The sequence below is a fragment of the Colossoma macropomum genome, unplaced genomic scaffold (genome assembly GCF_904425465.1).
Source record: "Colossoma macropomum unplaced genomic scaffold, Colossoma_macropomum, whole genome shotgun sequence".
NCBI lineage: Eukaryota > Metazoa > Chordata > Actinopteri > Characiformes > Serrasalmidae > Colossoma > Colossoma macropomum.
The window spans coordinates 1,694,332-1,716,515 of NW_023495267.1; the positions used below are offsets into that span (position 1 = coordinate 1,694,332).

Sequence of the window (22,184 nt, forward strand, 5' to 3'; positions counted from 1 at the left end):
AACACCAAAGCTCAAAGAAAAAAAGACTATAGCCTGGAAAATTCTGATCTTTTCTTTTTAGAAATCTTTTCAATTTTCTTCATCCTTGTTCTGCTGAGTGCCAATCTGTGTCATATTTCTTGAGTGCTGGATCCTTTTTAGTTAATAATTGATTCAGCTGTCCACCACTTTGACGTCTTCACCATCAGTGGCACAGTTAACAGCCTTTCCTCTTGTCATAACCTTTGTTTTCTTCATATTGAGCTGAAGTTCCATCTTTTCACTCTGTTCTTACACTTTCCTTATAAGAGCCTTCAGATCTTACTGATTTTCCACTGTGAGTGTTTTGTCATCCGTATATCAAAGGTTATTGATGTTTCTTCCGCCTGTCTTGAATCCTCCATCATCTTCCTCCAGTCCTATTTCTCTTATTACATGTTAAGCATACAGGTTAAACGAGTATGTTGAGAGTACCCAGCCTTGACTAACACTTTTGCCACTGTGGAAGCAGTCTGTCATTTTATTGTCTTTGGTTTGTGGATCAGTGTAGAGGTTCCTCATTAGAACAATCAGATGCTGTGGTAGAGACATCTTCTTTTGGACATAACAAAACAGCCTGAGCAAGAATATTCCTCACATATAAAGATATCTAGACCTAAAAGTTTAAAGTTTATCCTTTGAGAGAGAATAATTAAACATAAAACACAGGTAAAAGCTGCCAGCTCCTTTTGTCCAAACAGCTTTGTATCTTAGACCTTGCTTAAAACATGTATGTTGCGCACAAAACAACTTGCCCTGATTATATACCGGCAGAAAATGTTTCCAGATCTTTGTTGAGTGCTGTTCAATTGTAACTTTAATGGAACTGATCCAGATTTAGAAGCAGCGGTTTCTGCACCCAAGTGAAAGCATACTGTGGAGAGAGAGAGAGAGACAAAGAGGGAAAGTGAGTGAGAGAGTGTGAGAAAGAATGTGCGTGTGTGTGTGAGAGAGTGACAAAGAGGAGGGAGAAGAGAGAGAGAGAGAAAGATAGAGAGAGAGAGTTATATTTAGACAGAGGCAGTGCATCAGGTGCGATGTAAGATTTCTGAAAATGGAAGCTGCTCCCAGGGGTGAAGAAGAAGCTGCATTTCAGGCGCCTTCATTATTTATTTTGACTCTTATGTGTTACCGGTGACAGCAGCAGCGCCGGGCCAAAAGATCACAAGGAGAGCTCTGACGTCCCTGTAGTTCCCACGTTAATGAATGTGGCTAATCAAGCGGCTGTACCCCCCACAACCCCCACACACACACACACACACACCTTTCTTCTCTCTACTTCCCCAGTTATAAAGCTAATGCTTTACGTGTTCCTATGTAGAGAGCAGACCAGCATGAACATTTCTGCCTCTTTTAGACCAGCCACGTTCCAAATCAAGCATCTGTTCCCACCTGTAGTCACTTGCTGGCCTGACATTTCTGTCATCTATATTATTGGTCTAATCTACAGTACTGTGCAAAAGTCAGAGACCACTTTTCATGTATTTAATCTCCAGTCAAAACAGTAATCAAGTACAAGTTATTCATTTTTCAGTGTCACAAAAAACATGTTTAACAGAAAATGCCACAAAAGTCCCCAACAGTATAGACAATGGCTCAATCCCATTTCTTATTATTACCCCTACCCCTTGTTTTTGAGTGTCACCTTGCTTCTTGAAACTGAGTTACAAGGGGCAGTGGTTGAAATCTTGCCCTATGAAATGGGACAACCCTCAAATAAAGAAGAACATTACTTAATTAACAGGCTACTAGCAGTGCTCGGTAGGCGACCCTGCCAGTCTGCAGTGATAGCAGAGGAAGGTAAAGCTCAGCAACCTCGCCACTGGGCTTTAGTTACATTTAGGGCATCATATGCTTTCAAAGAGGGGGGATGCGGTAATTATCTATTATTGCCCACCCTAATTCTTTAGTGATATAAAGCTGAAGTCAGCTATTTGCCAGCTTCTTGTTCAAATTTTCCTGTTCCACCTTAAGCATCAGTTACATTCTGGTGCTTCAAGCGTCAGTACAGCTGAACTATTTAAGGTAGAATAGGAAATTTAGCTAGCTAGCTACCGAGACATTAGCATACTATTAGCAATTTTTTATGCTTGTCATGAAGAAAAGGACCATAATACATTGAAACAACATTAAACTAAGACAATATCATTGTTATTATATTTTTTAATTAGTAGAAAACAAAATACTCACATTTGTGGATTTCTTTGGTCGCTTGCGCAGCCATCTTGCCGTTTTTCCTTTTTTTCTCATAACACTCCATTTGGAGTGAGTCTGTGAAAAACTTCCATTTGGAGGGCCATGTAGCCCTAATACTTTGCTCTACCCCTCTATCTCAACAAAAAAACAGGACACCCTACCCCTAGGTGTGATTGCTCAAATAAGAGGGCTAAGGGCTAAGTGGTGAAATGGAATTGGGCCTATATGTTACTGAGAAAGGCAAAAAACAAGAAAGTTTGCATTAAATTCAGAAACTGGGCATCTGAGATGTGGGGAAATGTGGGTTTTATGGACTGATGAATCTACACCGATCCGGCATAACATTATGACCACCTCCTTGTTTCTACGCTCATTGTCCATTTTATCAGCTCCACTTATTATATAGGTGCACTTTGTAGTTCTACAATTACAGACTGTAGTCCATCTGTTTCTCCACATACGTTGTTAGCCCCCTTTTACCCTGTTCTTCAGTGGTCAGGACCCCCATGGACCCTCAGCAGGTATTATTTGGATGGTGGATCATTCTCAGCACTGTAGTTACACTCATGTGGTGGTGGTGTGTTAGTGTGTGTTGTGCTGGTCTGAGTGGATCAGACATAGCAGTGCTGCTGAAGTTTTTAAACACCTTAGTGCCACTGCTGGACTAAGAATATTCCACCAACCAAAAATATCCAGCCAACAGCGTCCTGTGGGCAGCATCCTGTGACCACTGATGAAGGACTAGAGAATGACCAACACAAACTGTGCAGCAGCAGATGAGCTATCGTCTATGACTTCACATCAAGGTGGACTGACAAGGTAGGAGTGTCTAATAGAGTGGACAGTGAGTGGACACAGTGTTTAAAAACTCCAGCAGCACTGCTGTGTCTGATCCACTCGTACCAGCACAACACACACTAACACACCACCACCACTGCAGTGCTGAGAATGATCCACCACCCAAATAATACCTGCTGTGTGAGGGTCCATGGGGGTCCTGACCACTGAAGAACAGGGTAAAAGGGGGCTAAGAAAGTATGCAGAGAAACACATGGACTACAGTCTGTAATTGTAGAACTACAAAGTGCACCTATATAGTAAGTGGAGCTGATAAAATGGACAATGAGCATAGAAACAAGGACGTGGTCATGTTATGCCTGATAGGTGTAAATCTGTAATTACTTTAATCATGAAAAGCAGAAAAGGCAACTAACCTCTAAAACAGAGCTTAAGAGGTATATACAACAAGAAGCGTGGAAAAATATTCCTGTGGATTTCCTGTGGTCTCCTAAAAAGGATGCTGTAAACTTAACTGACACACTATATACTGAAAATGCTTCCTGCTTTTTTCCTAATGTTAAAAAATAATAACACATAATTAATGGATATTTTGACTGGAAATCAAATACATGAAAGGGTAGTGTCTTTTGCACAGTACTATACTTGCTTGTTCAAGGATGGAGAGATGTCCTTATTTTCATTCGAGATGATAGGATGAGGAGGAAAAAAGAGAAGCCAACATGGATTTTCTTGCAGCTGCCTTGTTTCCACGCCACCACCCACCCTTAGTCTGGTTTCTTAACAACACTCATCATGAGAACGTGCCGCTATATGCTGAATCTCTTTCTTCCTTTTTTTTTCTCTTTATCAGAAAGAGCTCAGAGGAATCATGTCTCTCTGTGGGTTCCTGTCCACGTTCTCCCCTCTCACGTCTTATCTTTTATCTTTACATAAAGATCAATGAAGCATGGTTATATGGCTAGAGAGATCTCCTAATGACACGATTAGACAGCAGAATGAACACAAACGTGGAGGCAGGTGACTTCCTGCTGCTCCCTAACTGCATTCTCCCCGAGCCGTGGCGGTTGAGCAGCATGCTCACAAGTGATTGTGAGGGGCATTGTCTGGTTGGTCACTAAAAGTTGGTGAAGCAGTGTGTGAGAGGTATAAGTGGCTTTGATGTGCCATTGAGAGAAGACTAGGGGTCACGTCAGAGGTGCCGCACAGTAAATATAGGCTGTGGCGTTTGACCTATATTGAAAACATGATAGTGAAAGTAGGTCATTGATGCAGTAAATGCTTCTTTTTCCACTCAGCTTTATTGTGAGTGTTAGGAGGAAAAAAGAAGATTCTATTTTGCCGAGTACCTGCACTCCCACCAGAACTGCTCATCAGAATATGCTTCTCTGCTGTCTCATAGCAACCTAAAAATAGAAGTGTCCCTATTAGCCTGTATATGGCAGCAATGGCTGGCGCAGGTTATGGCCACATAATTACATAAGCACACTGAAAAGCATGCGGATGCCTTCGTCTTCATGCTTATAGCAACCTCAATAAAACTCTGTACCTTTGAAAATATTGTTCAGTGAGCAACACTCTGCAGTGTTTGGAAAACACCTGTTGAAGGCTGTTTAGGCAGTTAAGTGAGTCCTGCCTGTGTGAAGGCAGAAAACTCACATCATGGCTTTATGTTTGCTTTCAAGACACACTAGAAGATGCTGCCTGCTGCCTGAGTGAGTCCAGGTCCAGGTCACTGAGTCACGTATACATCCTTTTAGGTCGTCTTCACTAACAAGAGAGAGTGCATTCGCTCCAGCCTGGCTCCAAGCAACCAGCCTTATGGGACTCTTTTGCAGGAACATTGAAATAAGATGCATAGTGCATGATGTTCAGATGGTCTGTCTATGGTTCAGGCCTTTGCACAGCAATATCAAGAGCCCAAATTCAGCTCAAGCCTGGAAGATTCATTGGTTAAAGTGTACAGAATAAAATTTGCAACATTGACTCTTAAGGCTGGTTTTCCAGACAGGGAATATGTAGCACATTTTTCTTTCAGTGGAACATCTCTATTCAAAATGCTGTGTAGTTTAGGCCCAGGCCAAATCCCTTTCCAGGGAATTGGCACTTAGTAAAATCATTTGTGTCCAAGTGGACTTGGTTAATTCCACTGATTTTTCACTGACATTTTTTGCTATACTTTAAACAGTGAGATGTAAACAAAGTTAATCAGAGTGGTCTGATGTGAAACAGTGCATTGTACACTCTAAAAATTAAATGTGCCATTCAATGGATAGTTCTTCGGAGAACATTTTGAGAGCAATTTGAAAAATTGAACTTTTCAAAGTTTAATAAACCCTCACATAATGTAAAGATTCTGAGAAGAAGAACCCTGAAATTGGTATAGAACTTTTACATTTTGTAAAGGTTCTTCACACTCACAAATCTATTTTTCAAATAATTCTGTTTGGGAACCAAAAGTGGTTCTTCTATGGTATCACTCAAAGCACGCTTTGTGGAACTTTTTTTTTTTTTAAGATTTTATTTACTATTCAAAATGCTAAATGAACATACATCATACATGAGTTTTTATATGTAATGCCAATAATAATAAAATAGTGGTACATCTAAAAAAAAAATGTTTTTTCATTGTTGTTTTGCTACTATTTTGCCTTCAAAATAGTAGATGAATGGATTTAAAATAAAGGTACTGTGCAGGTACATTTTTTATTCATCAAGGTGCAAACACTGTAAACGTGCCCTCAAAGGTACAACAGTGGTTTTGAGGTCCAGTTGTGTATCTTAAATAAGGTTTTCCCAGTGGAAAAGAACATATTTGTACCTTTTCATAACCTAATGTTTTAGGAACAATAAAACAATAAAAATAAATGCCTGGAGACGAGACGGGGTGTGTGGAGTCAATGTAACTTAGAAAACATAATTTCAATGGATTATAGTACAATTACATTCCCTAGCTAAAGGTATTGAGATGTATCCTTGAGGGTCCCACCCCAGTGACAAGAAAGGTACTGCCCCAGTTACAGTTTCATACATTTATTTCTGAGAGTGCACTGTGAACAATTCTGACTCAGTAAGTTTCTCTAGAACTGAGCATTTTACACCGAATCACTCTGAATGACTTTGTTTACATCTTAACCACTTGGTTTGGATAAAAAACAGCTGAATTCCATCTTTAATGAACCACTGTACACTCTCAGAAAAAAAAGCTACTAAACTGTCACTGAGATGGTACCCCTAAAGTCACTGGGGTGGTACCCTCAAGGGAATGTCTTTCGTACCTTTAGTTAGAAAACCTAATTGTACCACTTTCCATTGCAATGATATATTTTTAAGTTGTATTGACTCCATTCAGGGTGTCTTGACTCCAGGCTTTATTGTTCTGTTTTAAAACATTACACTCTACTACATTCTATTATTGTTACAATGTCAGGCCTGTAAAAATACAAGGATACTTTTGGTGCTATATAGAACCCTTTTCAAAAGAGCCAGAAACAACACATTCTCCATCAATCTGTAGAGCCATTTCACCATGCAAAGAACCATTTAAACAGGAAATGGTTCTCAAAGGTACAACAGTGTTTTTAAGGTCCAGTTGTGAACCCTAAACAGGTTTTTCACAGGTGAAAGGTACATATTTGTACCTTTTCACAACATAATGTTTTAAAACAGAACAATCAAATAAAAAGCCTGGAGGTGAGATGGGGTGTGTGGAGTCAATACAACTTAGAAAATATCATTTCAGTGGATTACGGTACAATTATGTTCCCTGTCTAAAGGTACTAAAGACGCACCCTTGAGGGTATCACCCCAGTGACAGGAGGGGCACTGCCCCAGTGACAGATTAATACCTTTATATCTGAGAGTGTAGGTTAGGAAAAGGTACAAATATGCACCTTTCCCCTGAGAAACATGTTTTTAAGATACAGAGTTGGACCTTAAAACCATTTGTACCTTTAATGGGAAAATTAACATTGTTTGTACTTTGATAAAAAAAATTACCTGCACAGAACCTTTTTCCTGACAGTAAAGCACTCTCTGATACCACAAAACACTATGATTAATGTGAACACTGTTAGAGCTAATTCAGCTCTGGTTGGACACAAACAAGCACAGACGATTCAACCCTGATATCACTGATACTGCTGAACACTCTCATCATAACATAATGGACCAACATTAACGTGGCTAAATTCAAGCTGATGGCAGGGCTACAAAATAACGTCAGATGTCAATAAACTGGGAAAAACTTTTAATTCAAGTGTCAACAGAAAAATATTTTTGTTTGTTTGTGCTCTCGTCATACAAAAAAAAACAGAGGCTCTCAGCAGACTCGATTTATTTTTGTAGATTCTGACGTCAATCAGATGCACGTTCCATTCACCGAGAAAAAAAAAAGAAAGAAAGGCAGAGAGAGAAAGAGAGAGAGCGCGCGAGAGGGAAGTTATTTATAACCTCAGCGTCTCGGTGTGATTCTTGAGTGCGCAAAGAGGAATGTGAGCGACTGGACTGATCTCCAGCGCGGCGCTGCTGGTGCGACATGGTGCTTCCATGCAGCTAAAATAGGACAGCTCTACCGGGGCCGTGCGCAACGACCGCGGGCTCTGCGAGGATGAACACACTCCCTCACAGTTTCTGAAGAACACAGGAGAGCATTCAGAGACGCGGCGTTTGGATTCATTCTGACATGACAAAGCCCTCTCCACACCAGGTAAGGCAGCTCCGCACCATCCACACGATGAAGTCGCGCACGGAGACACACTTGGCTGTTTCTCACGGCGCTTCGACTTTTTCCCCAACACGTTTCTTATATGAAGCGATCGTTCTCTGTGCGCGCGCTGTGTGCCTTCCACAGACTCGCGTCTTTAGAAATGTAGTCTTTTGGTGAACTTCATGATTGGTGGTCGAAACGCAGTTATGTGTGAACTAAAAGCAGACAGAAGAAACTGTAATGGTGTTTAAACCCTACTGAAAAAGCAGCATACGGGTCTTAGGTGGTTTAGCTGGCCACCCAACATGGTTTTGCTGGTTGACCAGCATCCGAAACACAACATATGCTGGTTTTGGTGGTGACCAGCGTAACAGCTTCCATTGCTGCTGACCGTTATACCAGCATCCAGAATTCAGCATATTGTTGCTGTTGGGACCTCGTCTCTCCATTTTTGGAGAGAAAATCACCATCAAAATTAATGGTGAATGGACCAGCAGAATAAATCATTTCTCCATTAACTTCCATTAAAGTTAAAAACGTTTTTTTCTTCTTCTGTAAAGTTGCGAGGTTTTGTTCCAACAGTGACGACATGCCGGCCTTGCTGGTGACCGGCTATGCTGGTCTAAGCTGTTTTTTCTAGCAGGGAAGTAATGCGACTCTGTCAGAGAAATGAAGAGGAGTGAAGGAACAGGAAAGAAAGCTGTGCTGCCATTATGGAGCGCGCTTCGTCCACTTTGAACGCGCGGCGATCAGCACCGCGGACAGCGACACGCTCTCCTATCACACCACTGACACACTGTACGAGAGAAACACATTTACTCACACAAATCTGTTCTTTTTGTCCGTTCTTATCACTTTGTCACCTGCAATTATATTTTCATTCCTTGAATGCGCTCAGAAAATAAGCCTTTAGAGGCATTACATGCTTCAGACGTCTGGTTCCTATCACCACCACTGTGATCAGTACCGACTCGTTAAGTTTACCTAGAACGGAGTATTTCACATCAAACCGTTCTGAACGACTTTGCTTACATCTTAACCATTTCATTATGCTAATATGCTAATTCTATGCTGTGCATTTAAATACAGTGGTAAAGTTAATGTACAGCGAGTGAATGAATCCATAAAAGAAGCAATATTGTACGTCAAATACATATTTTAATGATATGTGATACACATTTCAGCCTATTATACAGGTTAATGTATGTAACATCATTTGTAATACACATAAGCATAGCTGATATTGGGCGTCAAATACCAAAGACAATAGAAAATCAATTAGGCTATTCGCCTATAAGCACAGATAAGCAGCGATTCAGAAGCCCAAAGAAGGTAATAACATCGTCTGTTTTCAGTGTGAATGTACCTGGCTTGTTTACTCTCTTATTTAAAGTCAGGCGTTTCAATCAGCTTCTTCCACACCTGAGCTGTCTGACAAGGCAATGTTCTTTCACTTAACAAGTCATTTCTGCGCATTCAGGCTGCCACCTGGTGGTCCTTTAAGAGCACAAGCTGATGTTTGCCACATTTGCAGATTCTTAATGTCTTATTGTCATAGGAGATATCAGTAGCCCATTTAGCCCAGACTCTTTTAAAAGCAATGCCACAGGAGACGCAGTTTTAATAAACATTTTTGTAAATGAGATATGAGAGCTAGAAGAACCTTTTTCAAAGTTTAACCCCTTAAAATCCCAGACTTATTACATAATAAGGCTTATTATTCTGTAACTACACGGAATGCAACGCAAACTAGTTATTCTTAGGTTATACAAGTGCGTACTAAACCTTTGGACCTGCTGTTGGGTGCTGGCCTTTTGAGGGGTTAAAGAACATCCAAATAAAATAAATGTTCTAGGAAGAACCTCTGAACACAACCTTTACATTATGTGAGGATTTATTAAACCTTTGAGAGGCTCTTCACACCATTTTTTTTTTCAACTCTATGGCACTGCTCAAAAATCCCTTTGAGGCGTCTTTTTATAAATATTATTTTATTTTATTTTCAACAACCCTCTGTAATCAGCTAAATCTAAGATGATGAAGCGTGTGATGGATTTTGGGAAATTTAAAGCAATGGTGTTGTGAAAAATCTAATTTACACAGGGCTTCCACTTACCCCACATGAAGTCAATCAGCCAAGACATGTTTGCTGTCCAAATTCTTCTTCTTTATGTTTAGCACTGGAGCTATGAGGCTAACATTGCTAACAAATACTAAAAGAAAATAGACACCCAAATATTTTCTGTTAATACATCCCCAAATCTTCTCTCAACTGACTATGACTACATCCAGGTCTTTATTAATGTCACACAGACTTGATGTGTTCTAGGACAAAGTAAAAATAACAATGTTTTAACGTCAAAAAGTAATTCATCTGTTTGCCTTGAAATTTTGAGTTTCTAATAAAAAATTAACAGAACAACAATCTGTGATTTACATTCTGTTAACTAATTATTTAAAGTTCAGTGAACTCAAAATTTTAGGCCAACCAGATTACTTCCTTTTTCAGATTATGTTCTTCATTTTTGTCACTTCTTTTTATAAATAACTGTACATCTTACTTTTTGAAATGAAGATATATATTTATAAAAAGAAACAACAGAAATTTTGAATGTAGTCAGGTGTCCATGTGCCTGTATGACATACACACACTCACAGGGGAGTCGGATTCCGTGAGGGAGTTCAACATCTGTTGTCTAAAATGGATGCCCACTGCGTTCAGCTACATGATGTAGTTCATTTTCATAGTTCCTAGGCATAATGTGTCTTAAACCACACTGACAAGCCTGTACGACCATAATGCAAACCTAAATGCCATTTGAAAGGGTGGAGAGAATGATGTATTTATGTAAAAGATTTGGGTGACTATTGACTTGTGTTTAATTGCACTTGACTATTGATTAATGTTTGTTAGCAACATTAGCCTTGTAGCTCCAGCGCTAAACTAAAGAACCAAAATTTGGACACCAAACATGTCTAGACCGATTGATGACATCTAGGGTAAGTTGAAAATTGTATACCAATCCTTTAAGTAGCCATCTGTGATTGCCTTGCAGGACTGAGGCTGAATTGTGGCCAGTCTGGGGCGATGGCTGATATCCTGGAGCTGCGGACGGATGGGAACTCCTTGCTGAAGGCAGTTTGGCTCCGGCGTCTACGACTCACCAGGCTCCTGCTAGAAGGGGGAGCTTACATAAATGAGAGTAATGACCGTGGGGAGACACCCCTCATGGTGGCCTGTATGTCCAAACACTCTGACCAACAGAGTGTCAGCAAAGCCAAGCTGGTCAAGTACCTTCTGGACAATAAGGCCGACCCCAACATTCAGGACAAGGCAGGCAGGACAGCGCTCATGCATGCCTGTAGTCAAAGGGCCGGACACGAGGTGGTGTCTCTACTCCTGACCAATGGGGCAGATCCCAGCCTAGAGGACCGCAGTGGTTCATCTGCCTTGGTCTATGCTGTCAATGCGGATGACAAAGAAACCCTCAAAGTGCTCCTGGATGCCTGTAAAGCTAAGGGCAAGGAAGTCATTATTATCACCACAGACAAGTCACCCTCCGGCACCAAAACCACCAAACAGTACCTGAATGTTCCACCCTCCCCAGAACTGGACGAAAGATGCTCCCCTGTCCTATGTGCCTCACCTTCAGACATCAACCTTCACACCTCTCCAATCCCCAGCAAAGAAGAGGAAACAGAGGAAAAAGACACTGTCTTTAATTTTCAAAGCAAGTGGAAGTCATCCTCCAGCACAGCGTCCAAGCTTCCCAATGGGCCTACTTCTCCTACACGGAAACCCGTGAACCCTAAGCGAGCTCGCCTCCCACAGTTGAAGCGCCTGCAGTCCGAGCCCTGGGGGCTGATTGCACCGTCTGTGCTGGCTGCCACCCAAGAGGAGAGTAAGAGAGCCAACAGTGATGAGGATGTCGTCACTGGTGTCAATGGACTGACCCTGTCCAAGAGAGCCCCTCTGTCTCGGCACAACAGTGTGGATGGTAAAGAGATCCTGTTCCCCTTGGTGGCTGATCAGTCTACCAAAATCTCTTCTACTTCATCCCTCCCTCCATCTTCCAAGGTCTCTTATGATAGATCTCTAGGACAACATCAGCCACTGGCACGGCGTAGCACAGTTCCAACCGAGCAAGAGGGTTCTGTGGGAACCACTGGGCCAATTGGCCTCAGAGATACAGTGCACCGGAGGAGACTAGGAAATGACCAGTATGACTCAGACTCCCAGCTGTACTCAGAGTCTGGAATGCTGGACTCCCCCAAGATCCCCCTGGAGAGGAGAAAGCTCAACACTTCACCGCTGGCTATGCTTACAGGCTCACGTGAGTCCCTGGATAGCAACGCCAGCACTTCCTCTCCAAGCACAGCCAGACGGCGAGCACCGGGGCTACTGGAGCGGCGTGGGTCAGGAACTCTGCTGCTGGACTACATCTCCCACACTCGCCCTGGCCACCTGCCCCCCCTCAACGTCAACCCTAACCCTCCTATCCCTGACATAGGTGCCAGCAGCAAGCCCTCATCCCCACTCGCGGCAGGATTTCGTTCCATAGCTCCTGTAGCACCAAACTCACCAAAAAGAGGCAATCTCAGGATGAAGAAGAAACTGGTCAGAAGGCACTCTATGCAAGTGGAGCAGATGAAGCAACTTTCAGACTTCGAGGAGCTCAGCCATCAGTGATGGGAATCAGCACATGCAGATGTAGCAACTCCCACGTCAAGAAAAGCAAGTCAGTGATCAGACATGTGGAAATAGTACCCATAATTGTGTTCAGAAGTAGTTACCATTGATTGTAGCCATTACGTTCAAGCATAGAGACCCTCCATGCACAAAGGAGAGTCTGATGTGCCAGTCGTAATTTACCACTGAATTAGGAAAAGAAAAGGGAAGAAATGTTGTAATCTCATTCAACAATGTAACAAGTTCAATACACACAAGTTTAATACTCACATTAAAATATTTCAGACAATGTCTTGATAATATTAGCAGAGACATTCCATGTATGCAGTTTTGCACATTCATGTTGTGGCTGCGGGAACAAAACCTTGTCTCTCCATTTTTGTCATTTAAAAATTTTTCACAGAATTCGGAAATGCCAGCTGTCCTTTACAGTGCATTCAAATCACTTCATAATGCATTCAAATCACTTTACAATGCATTTAAATGTGTTCAACCACAAATACCAATTCTTCAACAACAAAGTAGTTTTCAATTTGCAGTTTGCCGAAAACACTGAATCGGTCTTTTAGAGAATGGGTGAGATTATACACATGCTCACAGTGATTGAATCCGACAGCTCAACTATTGCTGCTTCTGGGAGAAAACTCTTCGCCTGTAAACAAAAGCAGAGACGGAATCGTCTGTCAAGACTTCAAAGTCTAGACGACTCTGTGTGAGACTTATTAAAGGCAGCAGAGGAGGGCAATTGTGAAAGTAGACTGTCAGACACAGCAGAGAGGTCACCACATAACGCCCTTTAAAGCAGAGAATCCTGTTGGCTCCTAGTGACAAAGCTGCAAGTTCTGAGAACAAATTAAACTGAAAATAGTAGAACAAATTGCTTCTGACCACTAGCATCACTATTGCGCAGGCATGTGGTAAAGAAAGACATTCATTATAAATATGTGCAAAGTGTCGTCATTTGGACTAGACCATGATGAGAAATTGACCATCATTGAGATAACAATCGCTTATTCCGTCTGTCTTGGAAGTGACAAAAATCAAGCATTGGGTGCAATAATACATGCAACATCATGACTTACTCCTTAATGCAAGGATGGCTCGTCCACAAAGTCGGTAAATTGACTTGTGGAACATTTTGTCTTCACAAATATAGTATGTTGTTCTATTTCATAAGGAGTTCCATAACTCTAGTGTGAAAAATTGAATGTTGTAGCTAATTAGTATATAGTGCCTTTGGAGGAGGGGAAAAATCTTTCTGCCCCACAGTGGCTCCCAAGTTACTGGAGCTATGAAACACAATCCTAGAGTGACTTTGCTGAACATAAAAGACATATATAGTATAGGAGGCCATAGTATATTTGTTATATGATCCAAGTCTGTAGCGGAACATGCCATTTGATGCCAATGATCACTGTATAGTAGTGGCTCTCAAGGCCTGTGTTGGGGGACTCCTACAGCAGCGTTTTTCCTGCTCTTCAATCACACCTGATTCTACTCATCAGCTAATTATCAAGCCCTTCACAAGCTCAATCAGGTGTGTTAAAGCAGCAAGAAGACAAAGTTGCATAGTCAAGAGGTCCCGCAGGACTGGTGCTGAGAACCACTTCTGTACAGAATGTCAGTGTAGATTTAATCCCTTTTGTCAGCCAACGTAATACGATAGAACAGATGTGCCCATGTAACTTTTTTGTGCAATTGCAAAGTGCTTTAGTTCACTTGCTGCTATAATGTCTCGTAGCTGCTCCACTGACTTAGTTCCTGAGTTGTTTTAGGGCTGATATTGAAATAAATGTTGTGTATTGTGAGAGTTAGCTGGCTAACTCTTTGTGTGATGAAAATACTCTAAAGTTTTGAAAAATATGGATCGAACAAGCAATCGAAAAAGCAATCAGATCAGTGCTCCTCAATTTCCGAGTACAATTCAGCCTATTTATTCTCACGCTGCTGTTCAAAAGATTGGAATCAATGTCTTTAACAATACAAATTCAATTTGGTTTCTAATAAACATCTGCAGTCAAATGCATAGGTTTGTGCACCCTTGGTCATAGAAAATGTTTTGCTGAAGTGAAAATAAGTTAACACATCCTCTATAGAGATCACATGTTTTCATTTTAATGCACAATTACTGTTTATTGCTGAACTTAAAAGAAAAACACAAAGTGTGACCTGTGCAGATGTTATGGCACATTTTATTATTTATGTCTTACCCAGCAAATAAATAGAAACTGTACACTACAATTTGCAGAAAAATGCCATATTTAAATTTATTGTCTCTAGAGGGTGTCTTATTTTCACTTAGAAAGTCAACAAAATGTAATTTGATCAGGGTGTTCTAACATTTGCACACAACTGTAATGTGAGGCTGTGAAAAATGTTAGCTGTATGTAATAAATAATAATAAGTTGTAGATGACTCTATAATGACTGAGAAAGCTGTATAACATTAAGTTGTATTAAAATATTATTAAGTTTATTATGAAGTTATAACAAAAATGTCTCGTATTTGCAAAAATGCCTCATAGTGATCAAATCTAGGGTGAATAACTTAACAAGAATTAAATTCTAAAGAAATAATTACACTACAGAATTTAAATATTCACTATTAGCAAAATAGGTTCTATATAGTACCAAAAAATGTTCTAAGATTTGTAACAATAGTGGAACACTTTTTTTAGAAGTTTCTTTAAAGAACCATATACAGCAGATTCTCCACAATGGAGAAGAACCATTTAACCATGCTAAGAGCCATTTAAGCATTCAAATGCTTCTTTGAGTTGTGATGGTTCTAGATATAACCATATCCTTTGTGAAAGAACCTTTAAATTAACACTTTTTTAAGTTGTATATTTACTAAAAATTATTGAAATATTTAATAAAATAAATAAAAATAGCTTTTGGTGTCTACCTTACAACGTATAAATCCATGTTGTATATGATATTACAGTATATAAAGTAACCCAAAATATTAGTGTAACAAGTGATTCCAAACTTTTGAATGGTAGTGTACATTTATTACTATCATCAAAAAAAGTTTCCAAAATTATCAAAATGAACTGAGTTAATCTTGCTTTAAAGAGTTTTATCTTTGTAAAGTTTAGATCTGGATTTGGGGTTTTAAATGTGAAAAAAAAATTGAGATTTATCACAAAAAAAGAGATTTACTTATATAGATCCTTTGAAGCCTATATGGGTTCAAATTAGAGAGTATATGGCCACTGATGATGTGTTACAGATAACAGATGACTGTAAACATTTGCATTCCCAACTCCCAGCTCTGAAAGGCGTTGCTGTTCACAGAGAAATGTAACACTTAACTTTAGTTCATGTTAGTTATTAAGTCTATGTGAGCACATGGATACAAACACGGTTACCACATACATGAAACTGTGAGACATACCATTGGTTGTGAGGCCGATGTTTACATTGTATGATGCATAGTATTTTTGTATGTAGTACTCTGTATATTTTGAATAAATGTCTGCAACATTTTTTTCTTTGTCACTTTTTTCTGAATCCAAATACAACAAAAAGCACCCTGTTTGACAGAAAAGTCAAATGCAGTAGCTGTAGCTGTCAGTGGTGTACAATAAAGCGGTGAATTAGACATGGATTAAAATGCTAATTGTTTTTAAGAATAAAAACTTGTACATTTACAGCATAGATTGAAATGTAGTACACTAGATGCCAAAAACATAAACCGATGGTTTGTTAATAATTTTTAAAATAATTCAGATTACGTAATTTCATTTATAATTCAAAGTTTTGGGCGCTATGGTCATAATGCATAATAATGTATTACATTTTATGTATTATGTTGTAATCATGTAAGTTATGATATAAATTAGATCATTTATAATCCACTCTTGTCACAAGATTTGGTGCTTTTTTCAACTATGAGACATTTTGGATATTAATTTTTAACTTCATTTTAAATGTTTTACAGTTAATATCATAAAACATTTCTTCGTTTTACAGCTTTCTACAAATTGTTTACAACATATATGGTATTACAATAAATTTTAGATTTATCTGCAACACAATTGGTTTTATATTACAACTCTATTTCCAAAAAAGTTGGGACGCCGTGCAAAATGTAAATTAAAAACAAAATGCTGACATGCAAATCATTTAAACAGGGTGATTCACAAAGTTTCACCCAGTTTCAAAATTATTTATTTCACTTGTAAATCATTACAGAACAATGCAGTAAGTTGTAAATGGTTTAGGTGGCATAAAGTTTATTATATTACTTTACAAGTGCTCAATATGAACCTCCTCCAGCTGTACGGACAACATCAGCATGATAGGAAAATTCATCCCATACTCGATTGAGCATGTTGGGTGTCACTGTACTCACGGCTTTTTCAATGTAATTTCGGAGATCGTCCAGTGTCGTGGAACCAATGACGAATGCTCTGAGCTGTTCGAGGTTCACTGCCAACAAAAATCACAACGCACAGTTATGACGGATTCACTTTTATTGAAGTGGAGAACACAACACGCTTTCTGCTCAGGGGTTGCCACCTCCTTGCAGACTGGCAACAGGTCAGTAACATGATTAGGTATAAAAAGAGTATCCCAGAGAGGCTGAGTCTTTCAGAAGTAAAGATGGGGAGGAGTTCACCACTCTGAAAGACTGTGTGGGCAAACAATTCAAGAATAACATTTCTCAACATAAAATAGCAAAGAACGTCTGCTTTTCATCATCTACAGTACACAATATCATTAACAGATTCAGAGAATCTGGAGAAATCTCTGTATGTAAGGGACAAGGCCAAAAGCCAGTATTTGCTGGCCATGATCTTTGGGCCCTCAGTTGGCACTGCATTAAAAACAGACAAGATTCTGTAGTGGAAATCACTGCATGGGCTCAGAAACACTTCTGAAAACCACTGTCTGTGAAAACAGTTTGTCATTGCATCCACAAATGCAAGTTAAAACTCCAGTACTCATGATGATGTAGGGGTGCATTAGTGCGCATGGCATGGATGATGTGCACATCTGTAAAGGCACCATTAATGCTGAATGATATATACATGTTTTGGCAACATATGCTGACATCCAGACAACGTCTTTTTCAGGGAAGACCTTGCTTATTTCAGCAAGACAATGTAAAACCACATTCTATATGTATTACAGCAGCATGGCTCCGTAGTAAAAGAGTCCGGGCGCTAAACTGGCCTGGCTGCAGCCCAGACTGTCACCCACTTAAAAATTGAGTGCAATATGAAATGAAAAATACGACAAAGGAGACCCCGAACTGTTGAGCAGCTGAAATCCTCTATCAAGTAAGAATGGGAAAACATTTATCTTTCAAATCTGCAGCAATTGGTCTCCTCAGTTCCCAAACAGAGTGTTGTTAAAAGAAGAGGTGATCACAGTGGTAAACATGCCCCTTTCCAAACTTTTTTGAAATGTGTTTTTGACATCAAATACAAAAAACAATAAAATGTCTCACTTTCAACATTTGATTTGACCTCTTTGTACTATTTTCAATGAAAAATAGGGTTTAAATGATTTGCACATCATTGCATTTTGTTTTTATTTACATTTTGCACAGCATCCCAACTTTTTTGGAAATGGGGTTGTAATAAAAAGTCATTCCAAACTTTTGAACTCTGGTGTGTATGAAATTATGCCCTTTATCTTTGTTAATCTTTAAGAAAGAGAATCAATAAGTAAATAAATGGCTGAAAAACAGCCGTGTCCCTTGACAGGAATGATTAGTTACTGATGAATAATTCAAAAATATGAAAGGGCATTTATAACAGTTTGGAAAGGAACTCATCATTCCCTGTGAATAACCTGTTGCGGCCTGTAAACCAAAACAAAGGAATACACCTTTAATGACAGCTGCAAAAATTATCTAAGCAAACGAAAACAACTAGTCAATATTTCTTTTTCTCATTATGAGATTATTGTAAAGATATTATAAGCTTATTCAATTGAAAAAAAAAATTAATGCACAGATAATTTTAGCAGATAATTTTGCTTGTTTCAAGATGTAATGCAGATCATTTTGCTTGTTTGGAGAAATGATAGAATAAGACAATTTTACTATATAAAATAAAGTACAAAAAGTCTAGAAATATGTTACATTATGCTATAAAATTCTTACAACAGTCATAAAATGAAAAAATTCAGATACATTAACTAACGCTTTTCTGTGGCCATTCTTCCTGCAGAATAGAAATCAAGTCCCATATTTTCATTACAATAAAATAAAAGATTTTTCCCTATAACTCTGTTATCAGCTCAACTAGGACACCGCTGACTCTCTGTGTGTAAAATATTGTGAATTTGCGTTGGCCTGCTCTTGAGCAAGGGGGGTAAAGGTGAAAGGGTGAGAATTCTCACCTTTCCACAGAGATGGCCATGCCATGATAAAACAGACAACTGCAGCTTTACTGATATCAAAAGTTTGTGAACAACCTCCACTATAAAAGCATTTTTTTAAATAAATGCTGACTTGGTTTCTCACCTACACTGTTAGAAATAAAGGTTCTGTGCAGGTACATTTTTCGTTCATCAAGGTACAAACAATGTAAATGTATCTCAAAGGAACCACAGTGGTTTTAAGGTCCAGCTGTGCACCTTAAGTAAGTTTTTTTCCCAGTGGAAAAGTACATATTTGCACCTTTTCATAACCTAATGTTTTAAAACAGAGCAATAAAGTAAAAAGCCTGGAGACGAGACGGGGTGTAGCACCCCAGTGACAAGAGGGGTCATGCCCCAGTGACAGTTTTGTACCTTTATTTCTGAGAGTATACAAAGTTTAAATAATGGACCTCATCCAACACAGGCAGAAACATCATTAAATGGCTACTGTGAAAAGGGGTTGAGATGATTTCACTTGCCAAGATATATCTTTCGCAGTGCATATGTTGTGAATCTGTTGTCTTTTTTAACTGGAAGAATTCTCTGACAGCCAAGTAGAGAAGCAGTCACCCCTTTTATGAGTCCAGTTGGAAACCGTGATACATGACATGAAGGCAGATTTCTCTGCGAGATTCAGAACGAATTAGTCTGCAAAATGTCTCAAACAAAGCACTCTTATTTCATTACATCTCATTTCAATTTCATTACATTAATGGTCTATTGCCAGTCTCCTGGCTGAGTAACCATGCATACTGCTGGTCAGTTTAAAAAAACTCACATATCAGTTAATGCACTATCACAGATAAGGAATATTAATTTTACTTAATCATCTGCGGCCAGTGTTTTGGCACAGCTGAGCCTCAAACCTGAATGCCAGCTGTAAAGTGCTGGAACAGTGAGCAGAGCTTTATTAGGTGCACCCTCGGGAGACTTGTATTCATTTCTAATAATAAAAGTCATTACAGGTCAGTGTTGATTTGGCAGCTGTGCTAGCCATCTCCCAGCATTGCTAAGCTAAATAAAGTTGGGTACTTGGAGAACTTTCAGGTCACCCGCTGTCTAAACATAACAGTCAGTTCATTGCAAAAATAATGAGGCAGCAAAGGTTTTAGCTGAGTTTTGTAGGCTGACCTTAAAACTGAAAGGTTCTCCATGAAGTTTTGGTCAAAATAGAGCAAAACAGCTGATTTAAATGTTTATTATGGATAAATATGGCATTCCAAATGATCTGCTGTTAAGAGCCTTTGGAGCTTGATCCAGAATACTGAGAAGTAGTGATCAATACTGCAGTGCTGCAACATTTCTTAGACTCAACATTGTTAGAAATAAAGGTACTATACAGGTACATTTCCCATTCATAAAGATACAAACAATGTAAATGTACCCTCAAAGTACAACAGTGGTTTTAAGGTTTAATTGTGCAACTTAAATAAGATTTTCCCAGTGCAAAAGAACATATATATACTTTTTCATAACCTAATGTTTTAAAACAAAACAATAAAATAAAAAGTCTGGAGACAAGACAAGGTGTGTTGAGTCAATACAATTTAGAAAATATAACTTCAATGGATTATGGTACAATTATGTTCCCTGACTAAAGGTGCTGAGATGTATCCTTGAGGTACCACAGTGAGAAGAGGGGTACTGCCCCAGAGACAGTTTTGTACCTTTATTTCTGACAGTGTAAGTTTTGTCAGATACAATTGTATATTATAGTCATTTGGAACATATTTTAACATACATACCTTAACCAGAATCGCCACTGTTATTCTCTTCCACAGTCTCTGACACTTTCACTGAGCCAGGCCTGTGAGTCTATGGGAATCAAGGTGAGATCTTGAAAATGGGATTGACCAACATAATTTTACCCTTAGACATAATTTTAACCTACACACCAGGACATAACCACCTCCCACCAATTTCCTGTCAACTGTAATAAACAAGACGTATAGTGTGACTACACTGACCGGCCACTTCATTAAGTAGGCTTCCTTTTTCTACACTCCTTGTCCATTTATCAGCTCCACTTACCATGCTGCTGGAGTGGCATTATTGTAGCAGTCATACAAAAAAGGCAGCGTTGCCAACTATCATGGTTTTGGCGTGAAACTCACGGTTTCAGGTCTTTTCTTAAGCTGTGCAAAGGAACTTCAAGCCAAGCAAACTCAGAACAAACTTGCATCGTAACTAACTTTATGTTCTTTCTGCATCACGCCTTCTGACTGGTTCATTCGTAGCGCATTAAAGGACAGTTGCTGAATCTCTGCCTCTTTTTATGTCAGTAGAGTGGCTGGAGAGAGAGATGTGGTGAAGCAGGGTGCTGTGTTTGAGGCTGGAGTGAGGAGAGTCTTCGGGAATATGGACATACAGTGGTGGATTGTGGAAAAGTGTGTCTTTCAAACATTATGTTAAAATGAATCTTGCTTAATATGATCAGGGACATGAAGTAAGAAGGTAGAAAAGGTAAAAAAAAGGTTTGATTTCAGATTGGCTTTAAAATTTAAGCAATTTGACAGGCAGGTTTACCAGCTGGTAAGCACTAAAGATAATATTAGCTGTAGGCTCCTGAGTGACTTGAGTATTCTTATTTAGCATAATGCTAGCAAATCAACTACAAACAAAAGCTAAAAGTGTAAAAATGACTTAATAAACACTAGAAATGAAGTGACTCGAAAGACTGAGTTTAATCTGCTCTCTGTCTCTGTGTTTCTTATTTAACTTAATGGTGCTCTGAGATAACAGCAGGCTAACAGTCAAAGAAGAACCCAAAGGATTTGGGTTGGCTCAGGACATTAATATTGTTTATGAAGCTGCTGATTTTCAAAACAAGTACGTTCTAAAAAAAATCTTCTTTTTTGGCATTATAGTATGCAACAACAGCAGGGCCGTAACTAGGAACAATTTTTTGCTGAGGTCTGTTGTGCAAAAAAGTGACTTTGTAGTGAATAAACTAACTGATACACCTTTTTCTTTCATTTTTTCCTTTTCCATCCATTCTTCCATAAACTGCTATTACTGTTCCATTAATTGATTCAACTCAAGTTACCCTGTTTAAGTGTAATTAGTTAATCATTTAACTGATTTATAGTTTTATTTGTTTTTATGAAAATGTTAGTAAATCAGGTGAAAGTTTAAAATTGATTTTATTTAATTTCCTACCTCTTTCTCTTTCTTTGCTTGTCCCCTTTTCTTTTTCTTCTTGGTCCTCACCGATTACTGAAAGAACATAAGCTATAGGAGGGGCTTTGAGCTCTGATGCCACAATTAAATATATGTTATAAAAGTCTGTCTCTACCAAACCTCAGTTAATGTGAAGGTTGAATACTCATACAGTTAACAAGATAATATACAATACCGTCAACTACAGAGTTTGTAGCTTAAACTGAGCAGCTAC

General features: G+C 39.1%; 1 protein-coding gene across 1 annotated transcript; it reads left to right on the top strand.

Moving 5' to 3' along the window:
- The first annotated feature begins 7,667 nt into the window (after positions 1-7,667).
- Positions 7,668-12,410, top strand: ankrd34c (ankyrin repeat domain 34C). The gene is made up of 2 exons (XM_036561743.1): positions 7,668-7,720; positions 10,777-12,410. Exon 2 carries the CDS (start codon positions 10,809-10,811, stop codon positions 12,408-12,410), a length of 1,602 nt encoding a protein of 533 aa, XP_036417636.1. The 5' UTR covers positions 7,668-7,720; positions 10,777-10,808.
- Positions 12,411-22,184: the final 9,774 nt, after the last annotated feature.